At 47.4% G+C, this 25,111-nt stretch overlaps 1 protein-coding gene across 1 annotated transcript; it reads left to right on the top strand.

Moving 5' to 3' along the window:
* Positions 1–378: 378 nt before the first annotated feature.
* syt3 (synaptotagmin III) lies at positions 379–17,253 on the top strand. Its single transcript, XM_076170969.1, has 10 exons — positions 379–529; positions 4,536–4,925; positions 5,874–5,982; positions 6,699–6,875; positions 10,080–10,206; positions 12,468–12,686; positions 13,956–14,076; positions 15,838–16,009; positions 16,703–16,832; positions 17,164–17,253. Exons 1-10 carry the CDS (start codon positions 379–381, stop codon positions 17,251–17,253), a joined length of 1,686 nt encoding a protein of 561 aa, XP_076027084.1.
* Positions 17,254–25,111: the final 7,858 nt, after the last annotated feature.

Genomic DNA, 25,111 nt, shown 5'->3' with positions numbered 1-25,111 from the left:
TCAATGTTTTAACTTAATGGCTACGATGACCAATCAGCCATAAAACGTGATTTGTACACTTTTATGTCCTTTCACTAATGCTGCCAGTTTCTCTTCTTTTATGTCTTTTAGGAAAACGTGAGAGGGCCGGGTGTCGCTGGGTCATACACGGGCGCCTCCGTCTGGTCTCTTTGATCCCAGACCAGGACACCCAACAGCGCCCCCTCGCTCTCTTCACCTCCGTCAGCTTCCCCCCTGCCTCCTCTCCCTCAGGTCGCGCCTTGTAAAAGGTGGACGGGTCAACGCTCTACTTACCCGAGCGCCGTCCGATAGGCGAGGGCGGCGAGGGCTGCGCTGTCATTGGCTGACTGCTGGTGAGAGTGCGATGCGGATTGGAGGATGTCGGGAGACTGGGATGAAGATCTGTGTAAGAAGGCACTGGTGCTGGTGGAGGAGCTGTGCTTCAACTCTCCGAGAGGCTACAGCCAGAGTGAGCGGTGCCAGGAGTTCAGCTACCTGATGAGAGGACGCAACAGACAGCTGGACACAGGTAGGACATGAGGGACGCCGGGGCTCTCCTTGGAAAATTCTTAATATTACATAGGTATCATAGGTATCAAATGTGTTCATTCCTGCTCTGGTACTGATCCGTATTGATCCTCTCCCCTGCAACGTCTCTCACCTCTCAGTGTGAACAGTGATGTCATGGGTCCACTTTTAGATGTTTGGAATCAAATAATTAGTGTTTTAATTTGAAAAGTTCCCAGTTTTAGGGATGTTTGTGTTTTCAGTTGATAGTTAGAGTTCATCAAAGGTAAAAAAGTACAACATTTTCTTTGCAATTCAGGGAAAAACAAAACACTAAACTTTTCTTGGCATGAATCTATTTTGTTCCTTTCGGCTTTGTATTATTATGTATAATAAATAATAAACCGATATCTCTTTATTTACTGCCAGTACCGGCCTGGCAGAGTCCTCTCCACTATCAATGATTGAATGACCTCATCCTGTCTAATTACACACTTTACATTCACATTTTCAGGCTTTTTGCTGAGTGTGAGTTTTAGTGTTTCTCAGGTTTTACGCAGCGACAAGATAAACACTTTGCACAGAGATTCAGAGATTCTCAGTTTTCGCCTTAAAATTGCTCAAATTGAGATACTGCATAGTGAACGTTGTCTTCCGCAAGCTACTAAAGAATGCCAGTGACACAGTAACTAAGGCAACAGGCGCATATGTTATACTTCCAGGTATGATGAGGCGAATGCTCTAAAGCGAGCTCATTTTTAGAGGTGGTCTGAGGTGCTGTGCACTCAGCACGATGAAGCATGAAATATTCATCTGCTAGATTGAAATGGCTTTGGTACAAGTCCATCCCATTTCTTTTACGAGGCCCAAAAGAGTCTCGGCAGATTTCTGAGATTGTTATCTCCGAGCTGTATTACAAATATATTTATTTTTTTACTTAGCTGTGTAGGTGCATCTTGCTGCACTGTGGAGCATGGCCGAGTGTGTGTGTGTGTGTGTGAGTGTGTGTGGGGGGTTCTCAATGAGGCATTCAGAAGTGCATGGGCAGTTATGCAGATTAGCGTGAATATCTGTGGCTCAGTGTAGATTAGCCCAGATTGGCTCCGTGTTGCCCCTGGAGATTTGGAGCGCTGTGTGGAGAAATGTCACGCCGTGGTTTTAGGCGTCGCTCACCAGCTGTGATTCTCCGTCTCTCGCTGACGGAAGTCGCTGAGCCCTCAGAGGGCCGTGACTGCCGCCGGAACCTCGTGTAAGCGGCGAAGATGCCTTTGATGTGGAGCGATGAGCGGGTCCCAGTGGGTTTGCATCCGTGGCTGATTGACAGGGCGTCTCAGTGGCTCGTCACTCTGCGCTCCAGAGGCCTTCAGACCCACCCACGGACTCTTTACGCTCAGTGGATTAGCAGCAGATCTTTGGCAGGATCAGTGCCGGGGAAGGGAAGAAGTTAGCCCTAAAGAGAGACAAATGGAAGCGAGTGGTTTCGCCCCCGACCGTCCCCGCGCACACCCACACGTTTGATCACAGCTGTGTCTTATCAGTGCGCCCTGATCTGCCAGCCGAACACAACCTGCTCCTCGGCCTCCCCTCTTTGTTTTCTTCCTCCTTGTCGGATCAATACATTAACCTTTCTCATCCTTAAACCCCTCCCATCTGTAGGCTTCATCTAAATCATTGTCACCTTGTTTCCATCTGTCCCTTGGTTCCTCTCGCTCACTCGCTTTCTCTCGCTCTGTCTCTCTCTCTCTCTCCCTCTCCCTGGCCATTGCTCTCCCCATCACTGCCTCTTTAGTCGCCACTCTTTCACACACGTCGTGGCACTTGTGTGGACTTCATCGACCTGTCGCCCTCGCCTCCTCTCCCTCCTTCTCGTGTTAAGAGGAGGGTGTGGATGGAGCCACTCATCTTATGTGTCTGTTTCAACATGTGCACCAATCTGTTTGCAACACCTCCAACTCTGTCTACTCCCCTCCTGCAGGCCATTCTGTGGTCTAGATCACTTTCTCTCTCTCTCGCTCTCGCCTTCTCTTTTTTCTTGTTGTTCTCTACCTTGTCCTACCTTCCTTTGCCCTCTTTTCTTCCTCTTCCCTGTCACCTGATTTCTGTCACTGCCCTGTTACCTCACTCTCTCTCTCTCTCTCTCTCTCTCCCTCTCTCTCTCTCTTTCTCTCTCTTTCTCTCTCCTTTTTCCTCTCCTCCCCCTTTCCTTGTTCCTCGCTCCCACACATCTTGTTCACAGAGACAGATCGATCTCCCCTCGACAGCCCCCCCACCCCCAGCACCTTTGCGCCCCCCTTCCCCTCCATCATATCTTTGAACAAGTGCTGATTAATGACATACACAGACTGATGAATAATTCACCAAAGCGAGAATGAGAGTGACGACAGGCAGTAAACGGAGAGAAGGTGGGGGTGGCGTATACATACAGTCGCCAAGGAGACGAATAAGGCAGTTACAGACGTCATTGAACGAGGCATATATGAGGAGAAATATATCCACAGATATATATAGGAGCACAGAGGGAGGTGACTCCTACTGTCTGTACCCCAGTCTCGCTACAGATGAAATTCAGTTCATTGTCGTGTTTGTTGCTCACAAATCCCCTTGAAACATGGAGCAAATTGAGGTAAAAGAGAGCACAGCTGGAGGAATGTGTGTGTGTGTCTGTGTGTGTAATGGGGTTCATCATTCTCCTGTGGTGAGACTGTCCTGACTTCCTTGGAGACAGGAAGGTTGGTTAAGCGGCGGCTCTCGGGTCTGGCCAGAGCCCAATATGGTGCTAGGCCGGGCAGCGATGTGGCAAGGGAGAGCTGAGTCGGCACAAACCCGCACCGCGTCATCATAATGAAACATTCACGTTCAGGGGTTCAGGTAGTTTTGTTGTGGGCTCTGATTGGGCCGGGAGCAAAACATTCTATTTATAAACGCACATCAAATGCTGCAGGATTGTGATAAATATTCATTGTTTCGTCCGCACCTGTGTTTGTAATCATAAACACCGGCTGAATATTGACGCCGTGTTTACAAATGTATGAATTCATGGTGATGATGTGAGAGCCGTTCTGTCCTCTGTCCCTCTGTCAGACGCTCTGTTTCTGGAGCTGTCCGGCAGTCTGGTGCTGAAACGGCGCTTTTCCCTCTTTTTCCGGACACTTTTTCACTTTGGATGAGTCATCTTCCTCCTCCTCCTCCCCACCCCCCCACCCCTCCCTATACCCCACTTCCTCTTCCTCAACCCTCCAGCCAGTCCCGTCCCGTCCGCCAGACCCAAATCCCCGTGTCGTCACAGATTAAAATCCTCATAACTGTGAGGAAATGCATGGTGACATTGCATGGAGACATCACTGAGGGTATTGGAATGTTGTTTCCTCCTCCTCCTCCTCCTCCTCCTCCTCCTCATCCTCTTCCTCCTCCCTAAAATATCCCCTCCGCCAGCATTTGCCCCACTTTTAAGCTGGGGATTTAAATGTGGGCTGCGAGCTTCAGGGGATGCATATTAATGCACGCCCACAGCGGCTTCCCTCTGCTGCTCAATGATACGTGATTTGTAGATGTTGTGGTGGTAATGGCGGCGGTGGGGGGTTGCTTGGTTAATCATGCAGTGAGTTAGGACATAAGAGTGGTAGAGGACATACTCAAATCCTTTACTCACAGTAAATAAAAGTACTCGTGCCACAATCTGTCTGCTACATTCTAAGGCATCACAATTGGAAATCCTCAAAAGAGATGTTTAAGGTTATTTAGAGAGGGATGAAAGGACAATTATGAGTGTAATTGTAGTGTAAGAGGTAGGGGGTAGTACGAAATGGGATTACTTAAGTATTCCCGACTCATATTGAAGTACAGGTACTTCACATTTGTACTTGAGGTGGCCTTGAGCACGTTTGAGGGGAAGTAATCATAAGGTTGTGAATCCTTTTTGTCTTTTTAATGTAAGACAACATGTAGTAGATGCACTGATGGGTTTTGGCGCTGTCTATTTGCTGAACCCTCCTCTTCCTCCTCTTCCCCCTCCTCTTCCTCCTCCGTAGAGATCTCCGTCAGCCTTTTGTCTGTCATCGTGACGTTCTGTGGCATCGTCCTCCTCTCCGTCTCCCTCTTCGTCTCATGGAAGCTCTGCTGGCTGCCGTGGCGGGACAAGGAGGGCGGCGGCCTGAGCCTGACGTCGGGCCTGCTGCCCGGAAGCGCCGGCGTGGGCGGCCTGGGAGGCACGGGGTCGCTGATACCCCCGCTGCTGCAGAGGAAGGAGGGCCACTCCTCCTCCTCGCTGTACCCCTCGCTGGGCCAGCAGGGCCAGCACCACCCCCACTTCGCCGACCTGGTGGGCCTGGAGAGGGGCGAGGTCGGGGCCGTGGTCGGGGGGCCGCACGAGACCCAGGAGCCCTCGTACCTGGACATGGACTCCTACCCCAACAACGCAGGTGAGAGTGAATCTGAGTCGCTTTGGTCAATAAGCCTTTATTTTAATATTTACACAGACTGCTAAGTTTAAGTGAGTACATCAAGTAGAAATGACTTTGTGGAATAAATATGATGAATACAGACCAGTACTGAATATACACACAGCTTTTCTTCCAGTCGCGCTACGTTGAAGGAATATTACCTTTTATGAGGAAATCTGTTATTGTTGTTAGCATGGGGACGCTACTCATTAGCTACGTTTACATGAACAAAGAACTCTGACTCAGGTTGTTGACATGAGCTTTGGGTGTGTAAGTCGTCCATTTATAATCCCATTTAAACGAAGGATACCTGAGTGTTGAGTGTTGGCGACCATCTTAATCTGAACTTTCCTAACTGCTAGCTCCCTCATGAGCTAAAGGTTATCTTACATTAAAGATGAAGGCTAAGTTATCAGACTTTGCTGTAAGTGGATGTAAACTCTATTCATGTATAATTTATATGTTTACATGTCCCTTTCGAGGCCAAACAAGCTAATATCAGCCTGCACGTAGCTTAGCCTGATTAAAGTCTGAGTTTTCTGAGATGGCTCCTGTGATTGTGAACGTAACTCATCGTCCCACTGAGGGGGTGAAATCAGGTAAAACGCTCGGCTGTGACCTTGATGCTTCACTTCAGAAGCATTGGTCTGGATGCTGGCTCATCCTGTGCCGGTGTAAATATCTCCGCTTGTTCCTTTCCCTCCTCTTAGCTGTTAAATCACCGGCTGTTAAATCAATGTAATGCAATCAATGCGATCGATGGCCCAGACGCTGCGTTGCAAAAAAGCATCGCTCTCAGAGCCACTGTAACGACTGACAGCACAAACAAAGGAGACACACACACACACACACACACCCACACACCCACACACACATGAAACAGGCGCTTTATGGATCCTGTTCTTGATTTTTTTCTCGCTCCTGCAGGAACTCTGAAACTGAGCCAGACGTCTCCAGATGTTCCCAACTCTGAGGGAGGAGCCCAGCCGGTCAAAGAGCTGCCCAACGCTCACTCCCAGCAGCAGGTCACCCCACGGTCAGTGTGTGCGTGTGTGTCTGTGTGCGTGTGTGTGCGTGTGTGTGCGTGTGTATGCGTGTGTGTGTTTACAATCCCCAAATGCGTTTTGTGCATTTGTCATTTGTCTCCCTGGTCTCTTTATTGTCGTACGCCGAGACGGTGAATTAAAATGAGGTCGAACTGTGACCTCAAGCTATCGATCATCATTGGGCAAACAACTTGAAATGAAAGGGGAAATCGATTGAAAGAGAAACATGACTGTATCTCCAATCAGGAGCCGGAGCGAGCCTACCTGGTTTTCCGAGCACTTTGATGAAGACCGCGCTGGAACCGGAGCGGACTCTTTAATCTGACTGCTCTTAGCGAAGGCTTTTAGAGACTAATAATAACAAAGTGTCTCTGACTTTGCTTTCAGGGGCTCACTTTGAACTCAACATAAACCTTTATATTTTCGAGAGACGCTGCTTTCCCACCAAGCAGACGACGTTCATACACAGGCGGCAGCTTGCTGCTCATATATGAGTGTAATAGCTCAGACTGTGGCGCTGTAACCTAAAAAAAAAAAAGGTGTGTAAACGCTTACAAAAATAAAAACAGTGGGTGAAAACAGTTTAGAAGCTCATCCCCCGACTCTGCTGCTGAGTCACACCGTCGCGTAGCATCACCTCTCTGTTGTGTGTGTGTGTGTTTACATGCCTAATCCTCACCCTCCGCGCTCTTGTGTGTCCCCGCAGGCCCAAGCCCATGACCCACCAGCTCTCCAGCCCCGACTTTCACGGGGAGGAGAAGGAGCAGGTGACCAGCATCGGCCAGATCAAGCCGGAGCTCTACAGGCCCAAGGGCGACCTGGGCGAGGGCAAGCAGGGCGACAACTGCGGCAAGATCAGCTTCCTCCTGCGCTACGCCTTCAAGTAAGTCGGCTCAGACGTGAATAAACAATCGGCGAGAGTGTAAACAGCACGTTAGAGGCGTTACAGCGTGTTGACATCAGGCGGGACATCAGGCGGGACATCAGGCGGGATGTCCTGCAGAGAGAGATGGATGTTATTCGGCAAATGATGGCAGTTGAATTGGACATTAAGGTGATTTACTTTGGTGTTCCTGTCTTGAAAACCTTTTATTTCACACAACGTATGACAGGGCAATGTGTTTGTTTGTTTTGTCTGATGTAGTTATGAGTTATTTCTGCGGATCAACACATTTGATGTCGTTGTTGTCGGGTAGAAATCGTATTCATCTCAGACAACTCATAAAAATACAGATTCAAAATGTCCTGTTTTGATATTTTTAAATAATTTAATTCTGAAAATTTCCTCTCCAAACCAAAAATCAACCAACATTTCTTCTTCAGTGGAGATGAAATAGAATCCAATCATCATTTTATAAGTGCGATTCTTGTTTTTGAGATGTAGTCGTCATCACATAAAGCTTTTATGTTCGAGTAACAGAGCCGGATGACGTGATTATAAACTGATTGATGTGTTATGTACTTGTTGGGCATGGGATCGCTTTAATTACTTCCATTTCTGCTCCTTTTGTGTGTGTTTGACTGCATGACGTCGATATTCTCTGTTGTGAGAGTTTGTATTTAAGTAATTGCTGGGTTCCAAGCAGTCTGGACAGGCTGTGTTTGTGTCTGTGTGTGTGTTATTTTGTCTGTATGTTGCTGTGGTTTGCTGTAGTGGGAGGGGTCGGGTCAGCTCGCCGGCTGTCTGCTCGCCCCCCACCCCGCCCTCCATGTTTCTGCCGTCCCTGACGTGGAAACATAACTACGAAGCAAAAGTGCTGATGGTCAGAAAATGGAGGCAGCGAGAGGCCGTTTGGCTCATGAATTAAATATGCCGGCCCACTTTAAACGGCAGCCACTCTCATCACATAACAACACCGGGCTGTGTTATAGCTGGAATCACAGATACAGGGAATTACCAAGGGAGCGGGATGGAGAGGGAGGTTAATGATGAAAACCGTTCATGTGTCCCTTCTTCCCCATTTGTAAAGTCACCTGATAATTTATGTAGTGCTGGAGGTGCCCGTCGTTACTCTACTGGGAAATCGGTTTAGTGATACTAGCAACAGAGAGGGAAGGAGCTGAGGAGCGAGCGGAGAGCTGTAGAGATGGAGCTGCAGGAGAGTGTGTGTGTGTGTGTCTGTGGATACACACATGTGGAGGTGTGTCAGCTGCCGGAATCGCAATAGAATCAGTATGTTAATGCGCAGACCCTCCCGTGTTTGGGGTGTAACAGTCAGAACAACAATGTCAATCTTACCGTGATCCTTTGGGCACGGCATTTCTATTGACAATCCCATTAAAAGCTGACACATTTCCACTGTGGGAATAACAGCTCGCTCTCAGGCATTGTCTGCCAGGAATAAGGCCGTGAATTTCCCTCTCTGCTCCAGCGGTAATAGGTATATTCTCCGCGGCGGCGCCTTGGGGGATTGTGTAAAAACCTTGGTTTTTGTTCTGCCTCATGTCTTGTTCTGTAATTGGACACGTGACTGCAGGAGAAACCAGCAGCCGTTTGCTTCGCTACGTACAACAAACGCGGGCAAATTACAGGATGGTCAGCCAGAGCTATTTGTGTACAAATGTTGCTGTCATATTCTATTACTGTACATAGGAGCGTTGCATTAAGCTCAGCTGCTTGATCAGAGCCGTCCTGCCGCCTGCATCCCCAGAATCGCACCGGATTATGGATCATTAGATGCACACGGGGATTGGTCAGGGTTTCCTCGTTAAAACGTCGGTCTGCCTGAGCTGGAAACATAATTCCTTCCAGTAATTCGTTCTGTGTAACCTATCTCTGATTTGATGCGATTGCAGGGGTGCTTGTTTATCCGATTCGCCCTAATTGGATGTGATCCGTAGGTAAAACACGTGTCCTCATTGGCCATGGCCTTCATTGTCAACACGCATCATCTGGCTCCTGATTTGTACAGAAACGACCAGAGGCGTAACTGCCGGGGTCACCGCCGGCTGTGGTCCCGCCGCCCAAAGTTCACACTGCTCCGCTAAGGCAGCTAATGAAGTGCTGACATGCTGCTTAATGCGCGGCGACGCGGCCTAACGAGGTCTGATTAAAGCCCTCCGAGCCGTCTTCATCCTCATCTGGTGATTAAATACATAATAAGCAGCACGTGGGACGCAGCCATGACGGCGGACGGCACATTTGGATGTAAAGACGGGCATGTGTGTGTGTGTGTGTGTGTGTGTGTGTGTGTGTGTGTGTGTGTGTGTGTGTGTGTTTCTGCACGGGATGGGGGAATATCTTGGCAGCAGTGCAGTCCAGCTATAAGGCCTGTGTGTGTGTGTGTGTGTGTGTGTGTGTGTGTGGACTGGATTTTGAAGGCCCGGTCATCGTGTTCTTGGATTAAAGCTGCTGGTAATGAATCCTTCCAATATGAGAGCATAATTTACATGTATTTCTTTTCCTTTGATTGAGATGAAATGAGGCTGGGCCCTATAGAAACACAGCCAAGAAGCCAAATCCATACAGAAGGTCCTGAACTCCTCTGAGAGCTCATGTTTTGATTAGTTTACATCATTTTAAGTCTTTTTTTGGAAAGGCAGCTTTAAGGGACTTAAGTGGGCTTTTCCACTCCGTTTGCACAGTGGTGCTGCAGCAAGTGGAGGGGAGTGGGATGGATTAATGAAAACGGGGGAATCTGTATGCAAACAGAGGCGTAGGTGAGGATCAGATTCAGGGTCTCATAAAGGGAAACATGGTAGGATTTATTAATGGCCCACATCTTTGCTTACGGTGCTCACATTTCATAACGCTGATACTGCAACCATGAAACAGCTGCAGGGATCACACACACACACACGCACACACACGCTGTTATCCCTATTATCATTTGCTCCAAAGTTGTTGAACCGCCCACGCCATGTTATTTTATGTGTACAAAGCCTGTCCAGGTGTGTGTGTGTGTGTGTGTGTGTGTGTGTGTGTGTGTGTGTGTGGGCGTGTAATATACGTAGGTTTTTGTGTGACTTAACTATGAGTCCTGTCTGTTGTTTTAATTAGGAGGAAGGTGTGTGTGTGAATATAATAAAGCTTGGTATGTACTTCTGTTCCTGTGTGTGTGTGTGTGTGTGTGTGTGTGTGTGGCAGCACGGAGCAGCTGGTCGTGAAGATCCTGAAAGCTCTGGACCTGCCAGCTAAGGATGCCAACGGCTTCTCTGACCCGTATGTGAAAATCTACCTACTGCCAGACAGGAAGAAGAAATTCCAGACCAAGGTACATATCACACACACACACACAAACACACATACACCCTCTTATCCTCTTTGGAGACCTTTAGTCTCTGGGTGTAATCGGTCTATTTTCCAGGCTCCTTCTATGACCCAAACTCAATCCATTCTCACCAAATCTAATCTGCGGCGTTATTTATCTCTTCAGTAACATCGCAGCACTTCACTCCGTCACACGTTTGCTCCCGATGTTTGAGGACGGTCAATATTTGAGTACGTTTCTTTCTGCACCCTAAGACCCTCAGTCCTCCTCCTCCTGCTCCTAATTTACTCTCAGCGGAGCGGCTCCAGACTTACGAGCTCCACGGCCACATTTCTTATTTTCAGGGCCTCGCCTTCGTAAATATGGCCGGCGCCGCCCGACAGCGCTGGAATAAAACACAGGGAGAAACTTTGGGATTTGAATAGCGGCCTGACATGATGGATGCCGGTTTAGCAGCGAGGCAGAGGCAAGGGGGAAGTGTGAAGAAGAAGAAGAAGCTTTCAGTGACAATGAAGCTGTAGTGTTTTGAAATTTCTCCCTTTTGGTTTCCCTTTGTGGAGCTGTCTGCTGTATATCACAAAGGAGCCCTCAGCTACTGAAAAGATTGAATTCACTCATTTGCATAAATCTGCTCCTCTTTTGACTGCGGCTCTGATGGTTGTTTAATTTCAATCGCGCCCTCATCATCAGGGAAATTTGCCGCTTTTATCCCTCAATCTACTTTTATAAAGAGGAGCAGAAGCTACCCAGGAGTTCCTGTTGTGGCTTTTGTGTGCCGTTCGACTCCCATCAGCTGCACGTTTAATCCAAAGCTAACAAGTAATCATCAAGTGCTAATAAGCCGGAGTGACAAACACGCTCATGCGGTGACAAAAGACAGATTTGGAATTGAGTGTGTGAGCGCTTTTTGATTATCGTCAGGCTTCATTGCGTGATGGCGTTCCTATCAAACGCTCGCATGGCAAATAAGTCCCGTGAGTAGATCAACAAACGGCACAATTTCAAATTAAAGAGCGAATGAGATTGGAGATACAGTAATAATTGTGGCTCGCCGTGTGTGTTAAAATATGGAGGAAATGACAGTTGCTTTCATTGAACGTTGAATGAAGGCACTTTCCGTCAGACTGCTCTCCAGTGAATGAAACTCATCCTATTAGTCGCTGTGGAGGTGACAGAGAGCAAAGCGATCCGGGATGAACACACTTACCTTTGGGAAATGTGTCGTGAGAATTTCAAATTCCATACTGATGTGTCGCAGAAAGAAATATTGAGTTTTTAAGGCATTTTATTTCATTCAGGCTGATTGATTTGATTCTAAACCCCATAAGCCAAGGTGAATTTCTACGCACATCAAGGCGAGTCAGTGTGGGAGAAGCTCATTATCGTTCTCAAGGACGTTACGGACGCAACGAAAACCTTCTGGAATGTTCCGGATCTTCTGCTTTGACTCAACGAAGTCTCAGCCTCCAATAACAGTTTATCGCCCCGCATTTTATGAACGAGTCCTGGCTCATAAAGCCTGACACAAAGGTCACATTGCGACCTTTTAAAGGTTATTTACAGTCAATCTTTACGACAAGTACAAACAGAGCTGTTATCCTCGCCTTCCTCCGCTTGTATATCAAATGTAGAGTGAGAGGAAACAAACCATTATTTTGCTTATATGTTTGATTGCTGTTTGACATAAGAGGCTCGGATTTTCTTAACGTAAACATAAAAATCTCTTACAGAATATTTTAGAAACCCTGTTGTTGTTTGACTGTATTTGTATATTTTGGTAACTATTCCTGCGGTCTAAGGCGCTGCGTTCAGGTTGCAGTCTCCCCTGGAGGCGTGGGTTCGAATCCCACTTCTGACAGCAACATTACACACATTGGACAAATTTTGTTTCAGTCTGTAAGCAGTGAACGCACAGGCTCAGGTTTGTTGTACTTGACAGCCGCTCTCTCACTGCGCTTTTGTGAGGAAAAGACAAGGAGTTGGATTGTTTCATGTTGCCAATTTGTTAAGACAGAACAAGAAAACCCAGTTGTAGGCAGGCCCGGCAAACAGGCGATGAGAAATGGAGCAGAACAAACATCAACCAAAGAAAATCCAAGGAAGAAATGTCCCAGCAGACTCAACATGATTCAGCCTGGAAATAATTAGGAAGTACAAAGCCTCAAAGATGTTAGCAAATTAAATCTGTCAGATTATCACTGAGAAGGAAAGAATATTAAGGACCAATAATGACTTCAGGGCGTGTGTGTGTGTCTCTCCTGCAGGTCCACAGAAAGACCCTGAACCCAGTGTTCAACGAGACGTTTCAGTTCGGCGTGCCGCTGAATGAACTACATTCCAGGAAGCTGCATTTCTCCGTCTACGACTTCGACCGCTTCTCCAGACACGACCTGATCGGCCAGGTGGTGGTGGACAACCTGCTGGACTTCAGCGAAGGCAGCGGGGACAAACCTGTCTGGAGGGACATCGTGGAGGGCACCGCGGTAAGAGAGGGAACCACCACAGAGCTAAGCAACGGCTCCCACGGTTTGATTAAGACGGGATGCAATCTGAATGATCCCTCAGGTCGATGTCGTACGGGACCGAAGCAGTGAACAACAGGAAGGGAATAGAATCAGAGGGTGTTAAACGCAGCAGAAGTGGAATGTAGAAATGGAAATGGAATGAACATAAATCTGACTTACAGGAAGGAGGAAAGAGAACATGAATAGACAATGACGTGTGAGGAAATGTGTCAGAGTGAAGGGCAGATATGAACACATGACCAAACAAGCATGCAGGGAGGAATGAGACACTTATTAGGACTGATGGATAGTCTTTAAATAAATGATAAATCTGATAATCATAAATATGTGTTTGGACGACGTCTGCTATGTAAACAAACCACATTAAACATTCCTGATTCCACTAATCTGCAGCCAAACCTCTGAAAAAAGACGAGTCATTCATCATCTATTCAGAATGTGTATACACAGAGTTTAATATATAACGAGATCACACTTTTACTTTCAAATATGGAATACTCTCCTGTGAAAATTTGTGATAATTCAGATAGATTACTGAAAAGGAAAGCCTTTGCTCCACAAACTTTTAATTTTTTTAAATTCTTTTTATTCATTGATCGAGTTGATTTTTGATGAAATATTCATGGAAGGCTAAAGGCTGTTAGCAAATTAGACGACGCAAAGTCTTTCAAAAGAAAATTTGGCAGGGATGTTTTAATATATTAAATAAGTTTAAGTGTCGGCTTCTCAGCGTCTTCCAATGTCTCACTCTGGGAAGTATCGATTACTGAGGCTGGGAGGCGGCGAGGAGTCATCGCCCCTCAGTGTGACCTGAATACCACCGGTGTCATTACTGCGGTGCCACCGAGACCACGGGCGGCCAGAAGATCAGTAGATGGGAGTAGGGAGAGATATAAAAAGCCCCAGGAATTGTCACCTCTACTTAACACATTCCCTCACTCGGGGACAGAGACAGATTGACATATGATTCATTTACAGTGACGGCGCTCCTCTCTCTCTCCCTCTCTGTCTCTCTGCCTAAACACTCTGCCCGCTCACATTAGAGCGCACGCTGTCACCAGGCGTCTGTCACAGATGTCGCTCTTTTCTAGCCACAGACGATCACGGCAAATCAAAGAGAAACTTAGGCGTTAATGAGTTTATTATGCGTGTGTGTGTTTGTGTGCGTGTCCCTGTCTCTCTCCTGATCGCTGCTCTGCGTGTGTGTGTGTGTGTCATGACCTACAGGAGAAGGCTGATCTCGGGGAGCTTAATTTCTCGCTGTGTTACCTGCCCACTGCAGGCAGGCTCACCGCCACAGTCATCAAGGCCACCAACCTCAAAGCCATGGACCTGACTGGCTTCTCAGGTAACGGATTAACACACACACACGCACATCAAGGGGCCTGCAACCTCATGTTGAACACGCTGGAATACCTTTTAAAGGGGACTTATAACAACTTAGCCCAACTTGAGGTTCACACCTACAGAGGCGCCTCGGGTCGGGCTCACCCTGAGGTGCACAGAGCCCTGACAGCTTTGGGTCTGTTGGTTGAATTTTCCCGCCTACTCACCCATGAAACACAAGGGTAGCGAGCGAGTGTTCGGGCGCCAGCTGTGCGCCGCAGACTGTGGGTGGGTGGTGCTAGCTCAGGCCTGATGCAGCCGGCCAATCGGAACACAGCAGGAAGGCGCCTTAAGAGACTGCGCTTAAAGTCAGCCATAGGTGTGTGAGACACAGTTTGCAAATATTTGATATCTTAAAGGTCAAATATGCTCTTATATTTATTATTACTATTATTATTACTTTCCTTCAATGTTGTAGTGAGTGTGTAAAGTGTAGACGTGCATCTGGTTAGACACGCCATAATCATGCCTAAAAAGTACATGTTCTCACTCAGTGTGCATACTGGTGCTTCAGCAGCCGAGCGTGGACTCATAGACCGACTCAGACTGAGGCTGAATAATAAATGCAAGACGACAGATCAACGCCCGAGTTAATCAAGCCCGCACACATATTTTACCAGGTTCCTGAAAGGAATTCTGGGAAACTTGGTGAGGAGTCATGAAACCAAGCGGTGGGAGACAAAGCGCAGTGAGAGAAAGTGCTTGCACCCCCAAAAAAAGTTAATTACAACACTTTATCACAAAGTAGTTCCTGGAATGCATTAAACTCCCCGTGTGGATCATGTCGAGCAAATTAAAAGGATCAGAGGATGGATTCTTCTGATGTACCGTTAAGTGTTTTGTTGTGCGCAGACATCGCGCGGCACCAGGCAGGAGTAACTACAGCAAGGCAGGATTGAATTAAGCTTTATAAATTATAAATAAATGAACCCGAAGCCACAATATTTACTTGGGAAAAAAATGTATGGCTGTGAGCGAAATCAGCTATACCAAATCACAAATGTAGAACCAATTACATTGCAGCGAGAGTGCAGTAAATCACACACACACACTGCTACGTGTGTTCACCCATGGGTCTGATTTGAGGAGCCGCGATCACTAATTGTAATGTTGGATTTAAACACAGCGTTATAAAAATAAGGTTTTATTCTTTTCGTTTTTACGGATGATTGCAGCAGCAGAGCCCTCGCGGATTAAATGAGATCCCGAATGATAATGGCCGCATACGCTTATTATTGCTGTAATAATGATCCCAAGATGATTGTCGCGCCTGAAAGATGCTTAAAAATGCACCGCTAAACGTAGTGGCGTGTTTGTGTGCGTGTGTGTGAGTGTGTGTGCGAGTGTGTGTGCGAGTGTGTGTGCGAGTGTGTGTCTTCCCTGGCTGCTGTCACAGAGCTGCACATGTTGAATAGATAAGTGAGGTGAATCAACCCGTGCTGCTTTCCTCCCTCTGTGTTCTTAATCCAGCTTTGCCAAGGTGACTGGATTTTCCGTGCCTTTCATGTGTTGCAGACTCAGACCTGTGAGCGTAATGCTTAATAGCGTTTCAGGAGTCCCCCCCACCCCCCTTCCCCCTCTCTCCTTCTCTGCTTCTCATTCCTGTCATCCCTCTTTTCCATATTTTTTAACTTGTCCTACTCCCATCCTCCTCATTTTCTCCCCTCCGTCTCTCACTTTCTCCCCCTTTGTATCCCCCCCCCCCTCCTTTGTGTCTCCTCAGACCCGTACGTGAAGGCCTCTCTGATCTGCGACGGCCGCAGGCTAAAAAAGAGGAAGACGTCCATTAAGAAGAACACGCTGAATCCCACGTACAACGAGGCGCTGGTCTTTGACATTCCCAATGAAAACATAGAGAGCGTATCCATCATCATCGCAGTGATGGATTACGACTGGTGAGCCAACGCTGATTCACTGTAACGTGCTGCTGTTGTGATTCCTATCAGAGTTTACTATCGATCTGATGGCGTGTGCTGCTTATTGAAGGGGTGTTTGCGTATTCGCCCGCCCGCTTTTTGTCTGGTTGCATTTTTTGGATGGTGTCGCTGCGGTGTCGAACACGGCGAGGGTCCCTTTTTTAATCGGCCTCCTGGTGGACGCTCCCCTGTTTTACATAGACAGGCACCTCATGAATAAACATGGCATCATGCAAATGCTAAAGGTAGCGCCAGTGTGTAACCCTGCCAGTGTTTGTCTGTCTGCCGCACGCAGCAGTGTTTGGCTCGGCCCGTGTGTTTGTGTACGGACGCACCGCCTCCCTGCTATGTACTCTGCCCTCCATTTGGCATCTCCGGGGGTGTGTGTGTGTGTGAGTGTGTGAGTGTGTTTGTACTCGTGTTTGCTCCTTCCCTTACATGAAGCCCATGTGTGTTTGTGAGCTGCTATTTAATATCCTTCCTGAGCTGCTATATTCTTTTCCCCAGAACTCAAGGTTGATAAATGAGACTCTCCCAGCCTGTTTCTCACAAGCCGCCTCTCTCTCTCTCTCTCTCGCTCTCGCTCTCTCCATCTCTCTCTCTCTCTCTCTCTCCTCCCTCCCCTCCTCCCTCTCTGCTCCTTGTGTCCGCGGCCGCCTCGCTGCGTGTCAGTATTGGTCATAATGAGGTCATAGGGATGTGTCGTGTGGGCAGTGATGCCGAGGGTCCGGGGAGGGAGCACTGGACGGCCATGCTCGCCAACCCACGCAAACCCATCGAGCACTGGCACCAGCTCGTGGAGGTAATGTGCATGTAATGTGTGTGTGTGTGTGTGTGTGCGTGCGTGTGTGTGTGTGTGTGTGTGTGTGTGCGCGCGTGCGTATACGTGTTTGTCATTTTCCTGCCATGTCCTTTCTGTACTATTTCTGTACTATTCTGCTTGGCTGGATAGCAGATACAGTATGTTGGTGATGAAGATGATGATGATGATGATGATGGTGGTGATGTCATTATTATTTTTAATTTCAATTAGTATTATTTCGTATTGTATCATTATTATAGTAGTATTATGAGTCCACCCACCTCAGCCGGCGATTTATCGTCTGTACCTCTCTCCTCTTTTGTGGCTGTAGGAAAAAGCAATCAGTACGTTTGTGTCGAAGAGCGCCACGTCATCCTCCCCCAAGCCGCACATCGTGGTGGACAGCCCTCACTCCGACTAAATCCGTAAGCCTCTCCGTACACACACACGCACACGCTCTCTCTTTCTCCCTCTCCCTCTCCCTCGTTCACACACCTACACGACCTCGCTCTCGACATTGTCTTGGTGCCAACAGTGTATTGGACTGTATATTATTCTACAAACAAACCCCAAACCCTGTTATTGTCTGCTTTTAAAGGTGATTTACGGTATTGGACACTTAAGACTTAAAGTGCACACCACATACCGCGCAGTAGACACACAAATCAGATTAGAAGAGGGGAAACACGGCGGCTCTTTAACAGCACGACCTGACTGAGAGTGTGTGATAAAGTGGAGGAGCAGAGGAGATGTCAGATGTTTGAGCTGGAAGGCAGAAGCATCTGTATAATCTAGATGTTATGGGTTATGTAACGCAGCCCCTCCTCCCTCTGCCAAATTTACAGTACTGCATACTGTTTATATATTCTCTGCCCCCCCGCCGCCTCGCTCTTGCTTAATCTGCTCTTCTCCCTTCTTCCCTCTCTCCTCAGGTCATTATCATCTCTCCGGCTCCAGACTTTTCCTTTCTTTCCTCTCATCTGTGAATAATTCTCTCCATCAAAGAACGGGAGATAAGGAGACGCGATCCACCCGCTCGTTCTGTTTCGCTCCCCCGCTAATGAATCTTCCCCCAGTCCGGCGCTGTCAGTTAAACCGAGCCGGGGGCGGCGGCAGCGTGTGGGGGGGGGGGGAGGTTTGTAAAACACACACATCCATCACAAGCCACACTTTGAGCATCAGACGACACATTTACAACCGCGCGTGTGGACGAGCGGGGCCGGCGTGATATCAGGTGTAAATTTGGGGGCTGGGAAAGATAGCAAAGCGACGCACGCGCGCACACATCACTCACTCACGCATTCATACACACACGCACGAACAACACACACGGAATTTGTAGTATGTGCGTAGTCCATGTGTGCTTCGAGATTAGTGTCGTGTTTCATCTAGAAGGAGTGTGATGTGACAAACTTTTCTCTCGAAGAAAACGACAAAAAAAGAAAAAAGAAAGCCATCCTCGTATGGTCGTTTCAACCAGGACCAAAGGTTCATGCCCTTGTACAGACTCAAAAAGAAGAAAATCACTATGTCGATATTTTTTCTTTGCAACACTGGTGTACAGTATACGGTGTACTGTATAGGAAAACATCTCACGTAGTACTTTCAGCAGGACAAAACGAACCCACGGCGGATGGTCCCGAGCTGTGGAGGCCTCGCCTGCCCCCCCCGTCCTCCCCCACTCCCCCCGCCGCCTCGAGGCTCCGCCCCGGTCCTCTGGTTTCAGACTGATCTCGCTTTATTTTCCCCAGAGGAAAGACGACCCAGCATCCAGCGGTCGTTATTGATGTCAGAAGAGCGAGAAATGAGACTCACCGGTCTAAGCATGTCTACGCAACCTTGAAACGTGTCCCTCTTCCTCATCCTTTTTTTGGTCTTCACGGTGCTCATCGGTATCAGTTCATCATTTTTTTAATGTCTTCTTGTGATTCTTTCGCTCTTCAGTTTGTGTAACATCCATCTTTAACTCTGCCATGTTTTGCGTGCTGAGGATGAGATGTTGCGAGCTTCTGAGAGACGTTGGATTACTTGACGGTCTCTGACTTTTTCCAGGACTACGCGGGTCCAGGCCTGTGTTTAGGATCGGACCAGCATCTCTTTTGAACGCATTAGTCAGAGGATGAATCCCCAGAAGGACGTCTCCATTCTATTGTACTCTATTCTATTTGATTTTTCTATCATTCAAAGGAATTTTTCTTTTTTTTCTCCAAGAAGTCGTCATCCAGTTTCCATCAAGAAAAATCTCATCTCCGAGTCCTCGACAAGACTTTTAGAAGGACACACACGTCCGTGTTGCTTTTATTAGTGTGTGTTTCTGTGTCGATGTGTGTTTTGTATTCGTGCGGCGTCCTTGAGTGTGCGTATGCCTGTGTGTGTCACTGTGACCTTGTGTGTGACACGTTTCCGTGCCCATCGCCTCCCATCTTCATCTGTCCTCGCCTCGTCCTGCCCGAATCGCGGCATCCATGGACTGGAAAAAAAAAACAAGAAAACAAAACGTCTCGGAACCAAATGTGTCTTCTGTCACGTGTCTTTGCAAGGAGCCATTTTGTGTGTGTGTGTGTGTTTGTGTGTGTGTGTGTGAGTAGGAGTGTGATAGTGTGTATGTGTGTGTACTGTACGGGCCTCATTGCACTAGGTGGGGAAACACTTTGTCTTTCATAGGCATTCGTTTGTATCGTCTCTGTCGTCTCTGAAATCAGCTGCCAAGCATTCGTCCCCCCGTCTCCCCGTCTCCCCTCCCCCACTCAGTCCCTTTGCCTGATGTAAGTAACTGTGTTGATCGTGTACTTCTTTCAGTAATTTGTGTACTGTATGTTTGAGGGGGGAAAAACAGATGGCACAGTGATTGAAAAATAAATTGTTGGGTGTGTTTTGATTAATTATAACAGAAGAAACTGAAGAAGGACAAAAAAATCTCAAGGCTCATTGGTTGCAGCCTGCAGATCGTGACAAATTTCTCTCGCCGCCCCTTAGAGCAAGAAAACAGGAAGGAGGTGTGCGAAAACAAACGCCCAGAATATCTGCACTTCCTGCGTAACCTGATATGGACTTTTAATGCCACGTCTGTCACTGCTACTACTACAACTACTACTACTGTAACCTCAGCAAAACAACAGTACCACACCTCACTACAGCTACTTGTATTGCTATTGTTGCCATGTCCCCGTCCACCTCTCCCTCCCTCTCTCTCCCTCTCCCCCTCTCTCTCTCTCTCCCCCTCTCTCTCTCTCTCTCTCTCTCTCCCCCTCTCTCTCTCTCTCTCTCTCGTTCTCTCACACACACTAGTGATGGAGGAGAGGAGTGTGTGTGTGTGTGTGTGTGATCCAGTTTAGGGGTGCAGTCAGACTTACTGGTGTGCTTGCTCGGGCGTACTGGTGGTTCTGGGCGACACGTCCCCTCGGCAAAGCATTCAGTGAGCTCAGGAGCCCATCGATCAGCTTGTATAAGTAGATATGCTATTGATCCATCGGTCTCCAGACCCCATAACTCGCTCTCTCTCTAACACCCCCCCCTCCCGCCCACTCTCTCTCTTTCTCTCTCTCTCCCTCCCTCTCTGCTGGTTGTCTGCCCTATTTAGCCCGTGTGTTACCGCCTCTTAAGCAGTGGCTGAAGATGGATTACAAAACTCATAGCGGAACGGCCGCCCTCGCTAATTCTCTCTCCCCCCTCATTCTCTCTCCTTTTCTGTCTACACCTCTCTCTTTCTCTCTCTCTCTCTCTGTCTGTCTCTTCTCTCTCTTCCAGCAAACCTTACCTTTCCCCTCCCATACCTTGCCATGTTTTCCCCTCTACCCCCTCCTCCTCTTCCTCCTCTCGGCTCCTCGAGCTCTCTCGCCTCCCTCCATCTTGCCCTCCTTCTTTCTCTTTTCTGTGTATGACACCCCCCAACCCCTCGCCGTCTCTCTCTTCTCGTGTTAGTGCAGTTCTGAATGGTCATGGGGGAAACGTGTTTGCATGCTTATATTAACATGAATGATGTCAACTTGATGCAATGAAAAATTATATAAGTGATGCTTTAAGCAAAATCTGACAATGAACTTGATACTAATACTACTAATGATGACTAAACGGACACCTCGCAATTCTTTATCTCTGTGGTCAAAAACAACAATGATGAAATAACATTGTTTATGCTGTATTTATCTTTCCCAAATTGGTATTTTTCTTTTTTGATTTTTGAATTGTTTTTATATATATATAGATATATATATATGTGTATAATTTATTCAAGAGGTTTACTTTTTTATTGGTTAAAGCTAAGAATTGGACTGACGGGTTTAGTCAGGGCGATTGTTTCAGTCGGGACTATTGTACCAGGATGCAGGATGTTGGTGAATGTGTACGTAAAGGTGTGGCTGAAGCAATGATAACGGAAATAAAGGATATGTATCATCCAGCCTCCTGCCTCTGAATCCTTTTAATGGCCCCGCTGGGATCCACAGTTCTTGCCAAAAAAAAAAAAGGTGGTGAAGTTCGTGTCTCACACACACACACACACACACACACACACCAGGCTGTGTGCTATATATAAAATGAAAGCTGCCCTGGGCGTTTCAAATGTACATGTGCTATATTTGTCTCAGACATCTAAGGTAAGGCGCTGTACCTGGCCAGGAGCAGCGTGAACTTCTTCTTTTTTCATCACCCTGCTCTCGGACTCCCTGCTGTGCTGTAAGTCATGTGTAATTATTCGGCCACTTTGTCATAAATTCTTTATTGTAGCTGCTTTTTGCCCAAATGCAAAATGGAGCACAGCCGCCTGGCCTGTATGCTTCTCTCCATCTGCCCTCCCTTCTTCCGTTTTGGTGGCTCTTACTTTAAACGCTCATATTATTTGTCATGTGGTGATTACTCCCTTGTTACAGCCTGCATAGCTGCACGCTGTGAATGCACAAAGTAGCAATCTGCAACTCCAGCACGGCAGCATAAAGGGGAAAGGCGTAAAAAGGAGGAAGCCCGAGCTCAGAAGTGTGAGGGAATGACAGAAGGAGTAGGAGAGGATTAAACAAATGAAGGAGGATGAAGAGAGGGTACGTGCCAGTTGAGGAGGAGGAGGACACAAATGGGAGAAAGCCTGGAATGGAGAGGAGATAACTGCATGCAGAATGTGTGAATATGTGGGGAAGTGGAGACAGAGGTGGAGGAGGATGGCTCCGTATTTAGAAACACTCATCATGGGGCACCTGCAGCATACTGCCAGTGTTAACAGTTAAAGAGGAGCGAAAAACACACACACACACACACACGCACACACACACACACACACACATGCAGCCATCACACGCACACGTGACGGCACGGCAGTTAGCACAGCTTTAATGCCGTAGACTGTTGAGAGAGGGAGAGGAGAAGGAGGAGGGGCCAAAGGGGGGACTGCTGTCTCCATGGCAACGTTCCCACCGTGCAAAAAAAAAAAATTTAGTCGGAAAGACATTTCACTCAGTTCAGTGAGCCGTGAGAGGCAGAGAGGGAATGGGGGGGACGAGGGGAGGTGTGTGCAATATGGAGCTGTTTGTGGGGTTTATCGCAAGTCAGCTGAGCAAGGTATCAGCCCTTATTACCCGAATGTCATACATCATGATAATGGGTTATACACACAATGGTAATGAATTGCTGTGCATCATTAAAAATTAATGCCTTCGCTTTGGGTGAGACTATGGCATCAGAATTCTCCTGACACGACCATGTGTATGCACGTGGCCCACATGCACCCCAGGCACTATTTACATCATCATGTGGAAGAGATTAAAACTCACTTAAGACCGTGTCATTACCTGCACTAACAACACCCTGAAAACCATGACTAAGGCCTCTGAGGATGTGAGTTTCTTCACCTTGAAAACACAGCCCAAGCGGGACCCCGGGACTATTTATTGTGCCACGTACACACTTTCCAGCATTTTATTCCAACATAATAAATAATAACCCAAACCTTTCAAAATAATGAATTCAATGAATGCCAGTGGAAACCTCAACCAGTAGGAGCAATAAAGTTGCTGCTGCAGGGAACAGTGTGGCAATGGTATTAATACTGTCGCCCTGACCTTTCACAAGCATCATGGTCGTACTTATTAATGGTTTTCACCTTATAAACAGAAATGTATTTGAAATATCCCCTCGCTTTGACAGCCAAGAAAAGAATGTCGAATGAGAAAAATTGTTGATGTGACCAAGTTTCTTTTCGGCAAACAAAGTTTCGATTTTCAACAATGCTGGGAGGAGATGAGGGAGAGAAGTGAATCAAAGCATCTCGCTATGTAAGAAATGTGAGCAAAGGTCTTTAGGAACTACTTTTCATCATCTTTTGCCATCTCTGCTGCTCGGTTCCCAGTGATGCCGGGCTCCCCCCACCCCCCTGAGGCGGCCATGGGGGGGTGGTGGCGGGGGGCGGGGGATGGCGCTACCTCATGATCGTCCCCGATGCTTTGGTACTTCTGGTAGCCCATTTGTGCGGATGACAGTGTATCAGCATGCTGGCTGTGATTACCTGTTGTGAGCGGACCATCTGGCCCTCAGCATCCCAGCTGGGTACCGCGGTCATGAAGCGAATTGTCTTTACCGCACCACCTGGACCTCGCAAACACGGGGGGGGGGGGCAAGGCAGCGACCATATTTCCCATTCATATTTTATTATATCACTCTCTGACCTGAAAAAAAAAAGAAAAAGAAAGAGAGAGATAGAGAAAAGGCCGTATGGAACCTTACACCCTAATAGCACGGCTCTCTGTAATTGCTTGGCAACCGCTGGCACTCTGTGTGTTGGACTTAAGAACGTTGAGGCACATGGTGTATCCATCTCTGGGCGGCAAAAAAAAGCACAAGACTTGCAGAGTAAAGGGGTGCCTATGCAAAACACACACACACACACGCACACACTCACACAAGAGTGTATTTGTGCACCGTGTTCAGTTAGAATGAAAGTCTATTCAGGGGGTATAATGTTTGTGTCCTTGGGCTTCCATCCTCCCTGGGCTGAATCGCTGTAAGGTCCCTGTAAACCAGCACCTAAGTGAAACTGTATATTAATTAGCAGATGTAAAATCTCACTCCCGCTAAATTTGGCTTAAACGGGCGGGGAGCATTGTTTATCAGGGAGGATTTAACTTTGATGCACTCTGAGCCCTTTGCTGAGCGCTATACTGAGCTGAACTGCCTGGCATTGCCGCGGGGGAGTTGATGCTATTGTTGGACCCAAAGAAACAGTGCAGCGATGTGTTATGACTACAGGTCAGCCGCTGGCACATTGCGTTGATCTGACAGCGGGGGTAGCATGCTGAGAGCCACACGGGTAATTACCCTCTTGTTTTGCAGGAAAACACTTTTGAGGGGTCTCAGGGAGGAATGTTACAGCATCGATGGAATGGTTTGTTTGGAAAAGGCATGAATCCTAGAAATATTTGGCTTTTTCTGTGCATTTTTTTCAGTGGGAGGACACAAGGATACGGCAATATATCAGAGGAAAGGAAGTGCATAAACCTTTTGTCATTGGTGGTTTTCCTATAACTAAATTCACTTGACTATTAAATCCACAAAAACAATGCATTCTGTCTCCTGGCGAGGAGTAGCTCACTCTGTTACTCTGTCTCTCTCACATGTGGACCAGCTCCTGCATGTTTTCTTCAGATATTTGCTGACATCTCCTGGCGATCTGGTTTAACAGCACTTTCTTCCCTCAATGCACTTGGCAGAGCTTTATTCCCATCATAAAGGAATAATTCACATAGACATGTGCTATATTATTATAGTCCACGGACATGGGTAGTTTGCTTTTAAACATGAGCAACCTGCTCCTGAGCTGAGGCAAGACTTTAATCTGTGAAGTCACAGTCCATTATGTCATCCATCAAACAGAAACAAGTACAATAAAGGTGTGCAAGGTGCTTGGTTCTCTTTAACAGTCAGCTCCATGAAAATAACCGAAGGCACTATCACAACAGTCACATAAAGTCAATCTCTGAAGCATTGCTATTCCAGCAGCCTCAGGCTCCTCTCTCTGAGAGGAACATTACTTCTGATTTCAATCGAAGAACATGTGTTCAGCCCACACTCGTGTTCTCTCAACTAATGACTCTTGCTAAATTCTAACATGCTTGAAGGGATCTAATCGTCCAGGCCAGCAGCCACTCACAGGCTCGGCAGTAACATTTCTTGCCATGGTGACTGATTTCTGATTGCAGACAGCATCACCATGTGACGGAGTTATGGGTTAGGGTTATGGGTTATATCTGAAATTCTATACATATCCTCTCATGGCTGACGATCAGATCAGTCAAAGC

Source organism: Genypterus blacodes, unplaced genomic scaffold, assembly GCF_046128005.1.
Source record: "Genypterus blacodes isolate CSIRO-AG114 ecotype Tasmania unplaced genomic scaffold, CSIRO-AGI_Gbla_v1 ptg000234l_1, whole genome shotgun sequence".
In the NCBI taxonomy this organism is placed as follows: domain Eukaryota; kingdom Metazoa; phylum Chordata; class Actinopteri; order Ophidiiformes; family Ophidiidae; genus Genypterus; species Genypterus blacodes.
This window is presented reverse-complemented; position numbering and strand designations above follow the sequence as displayed.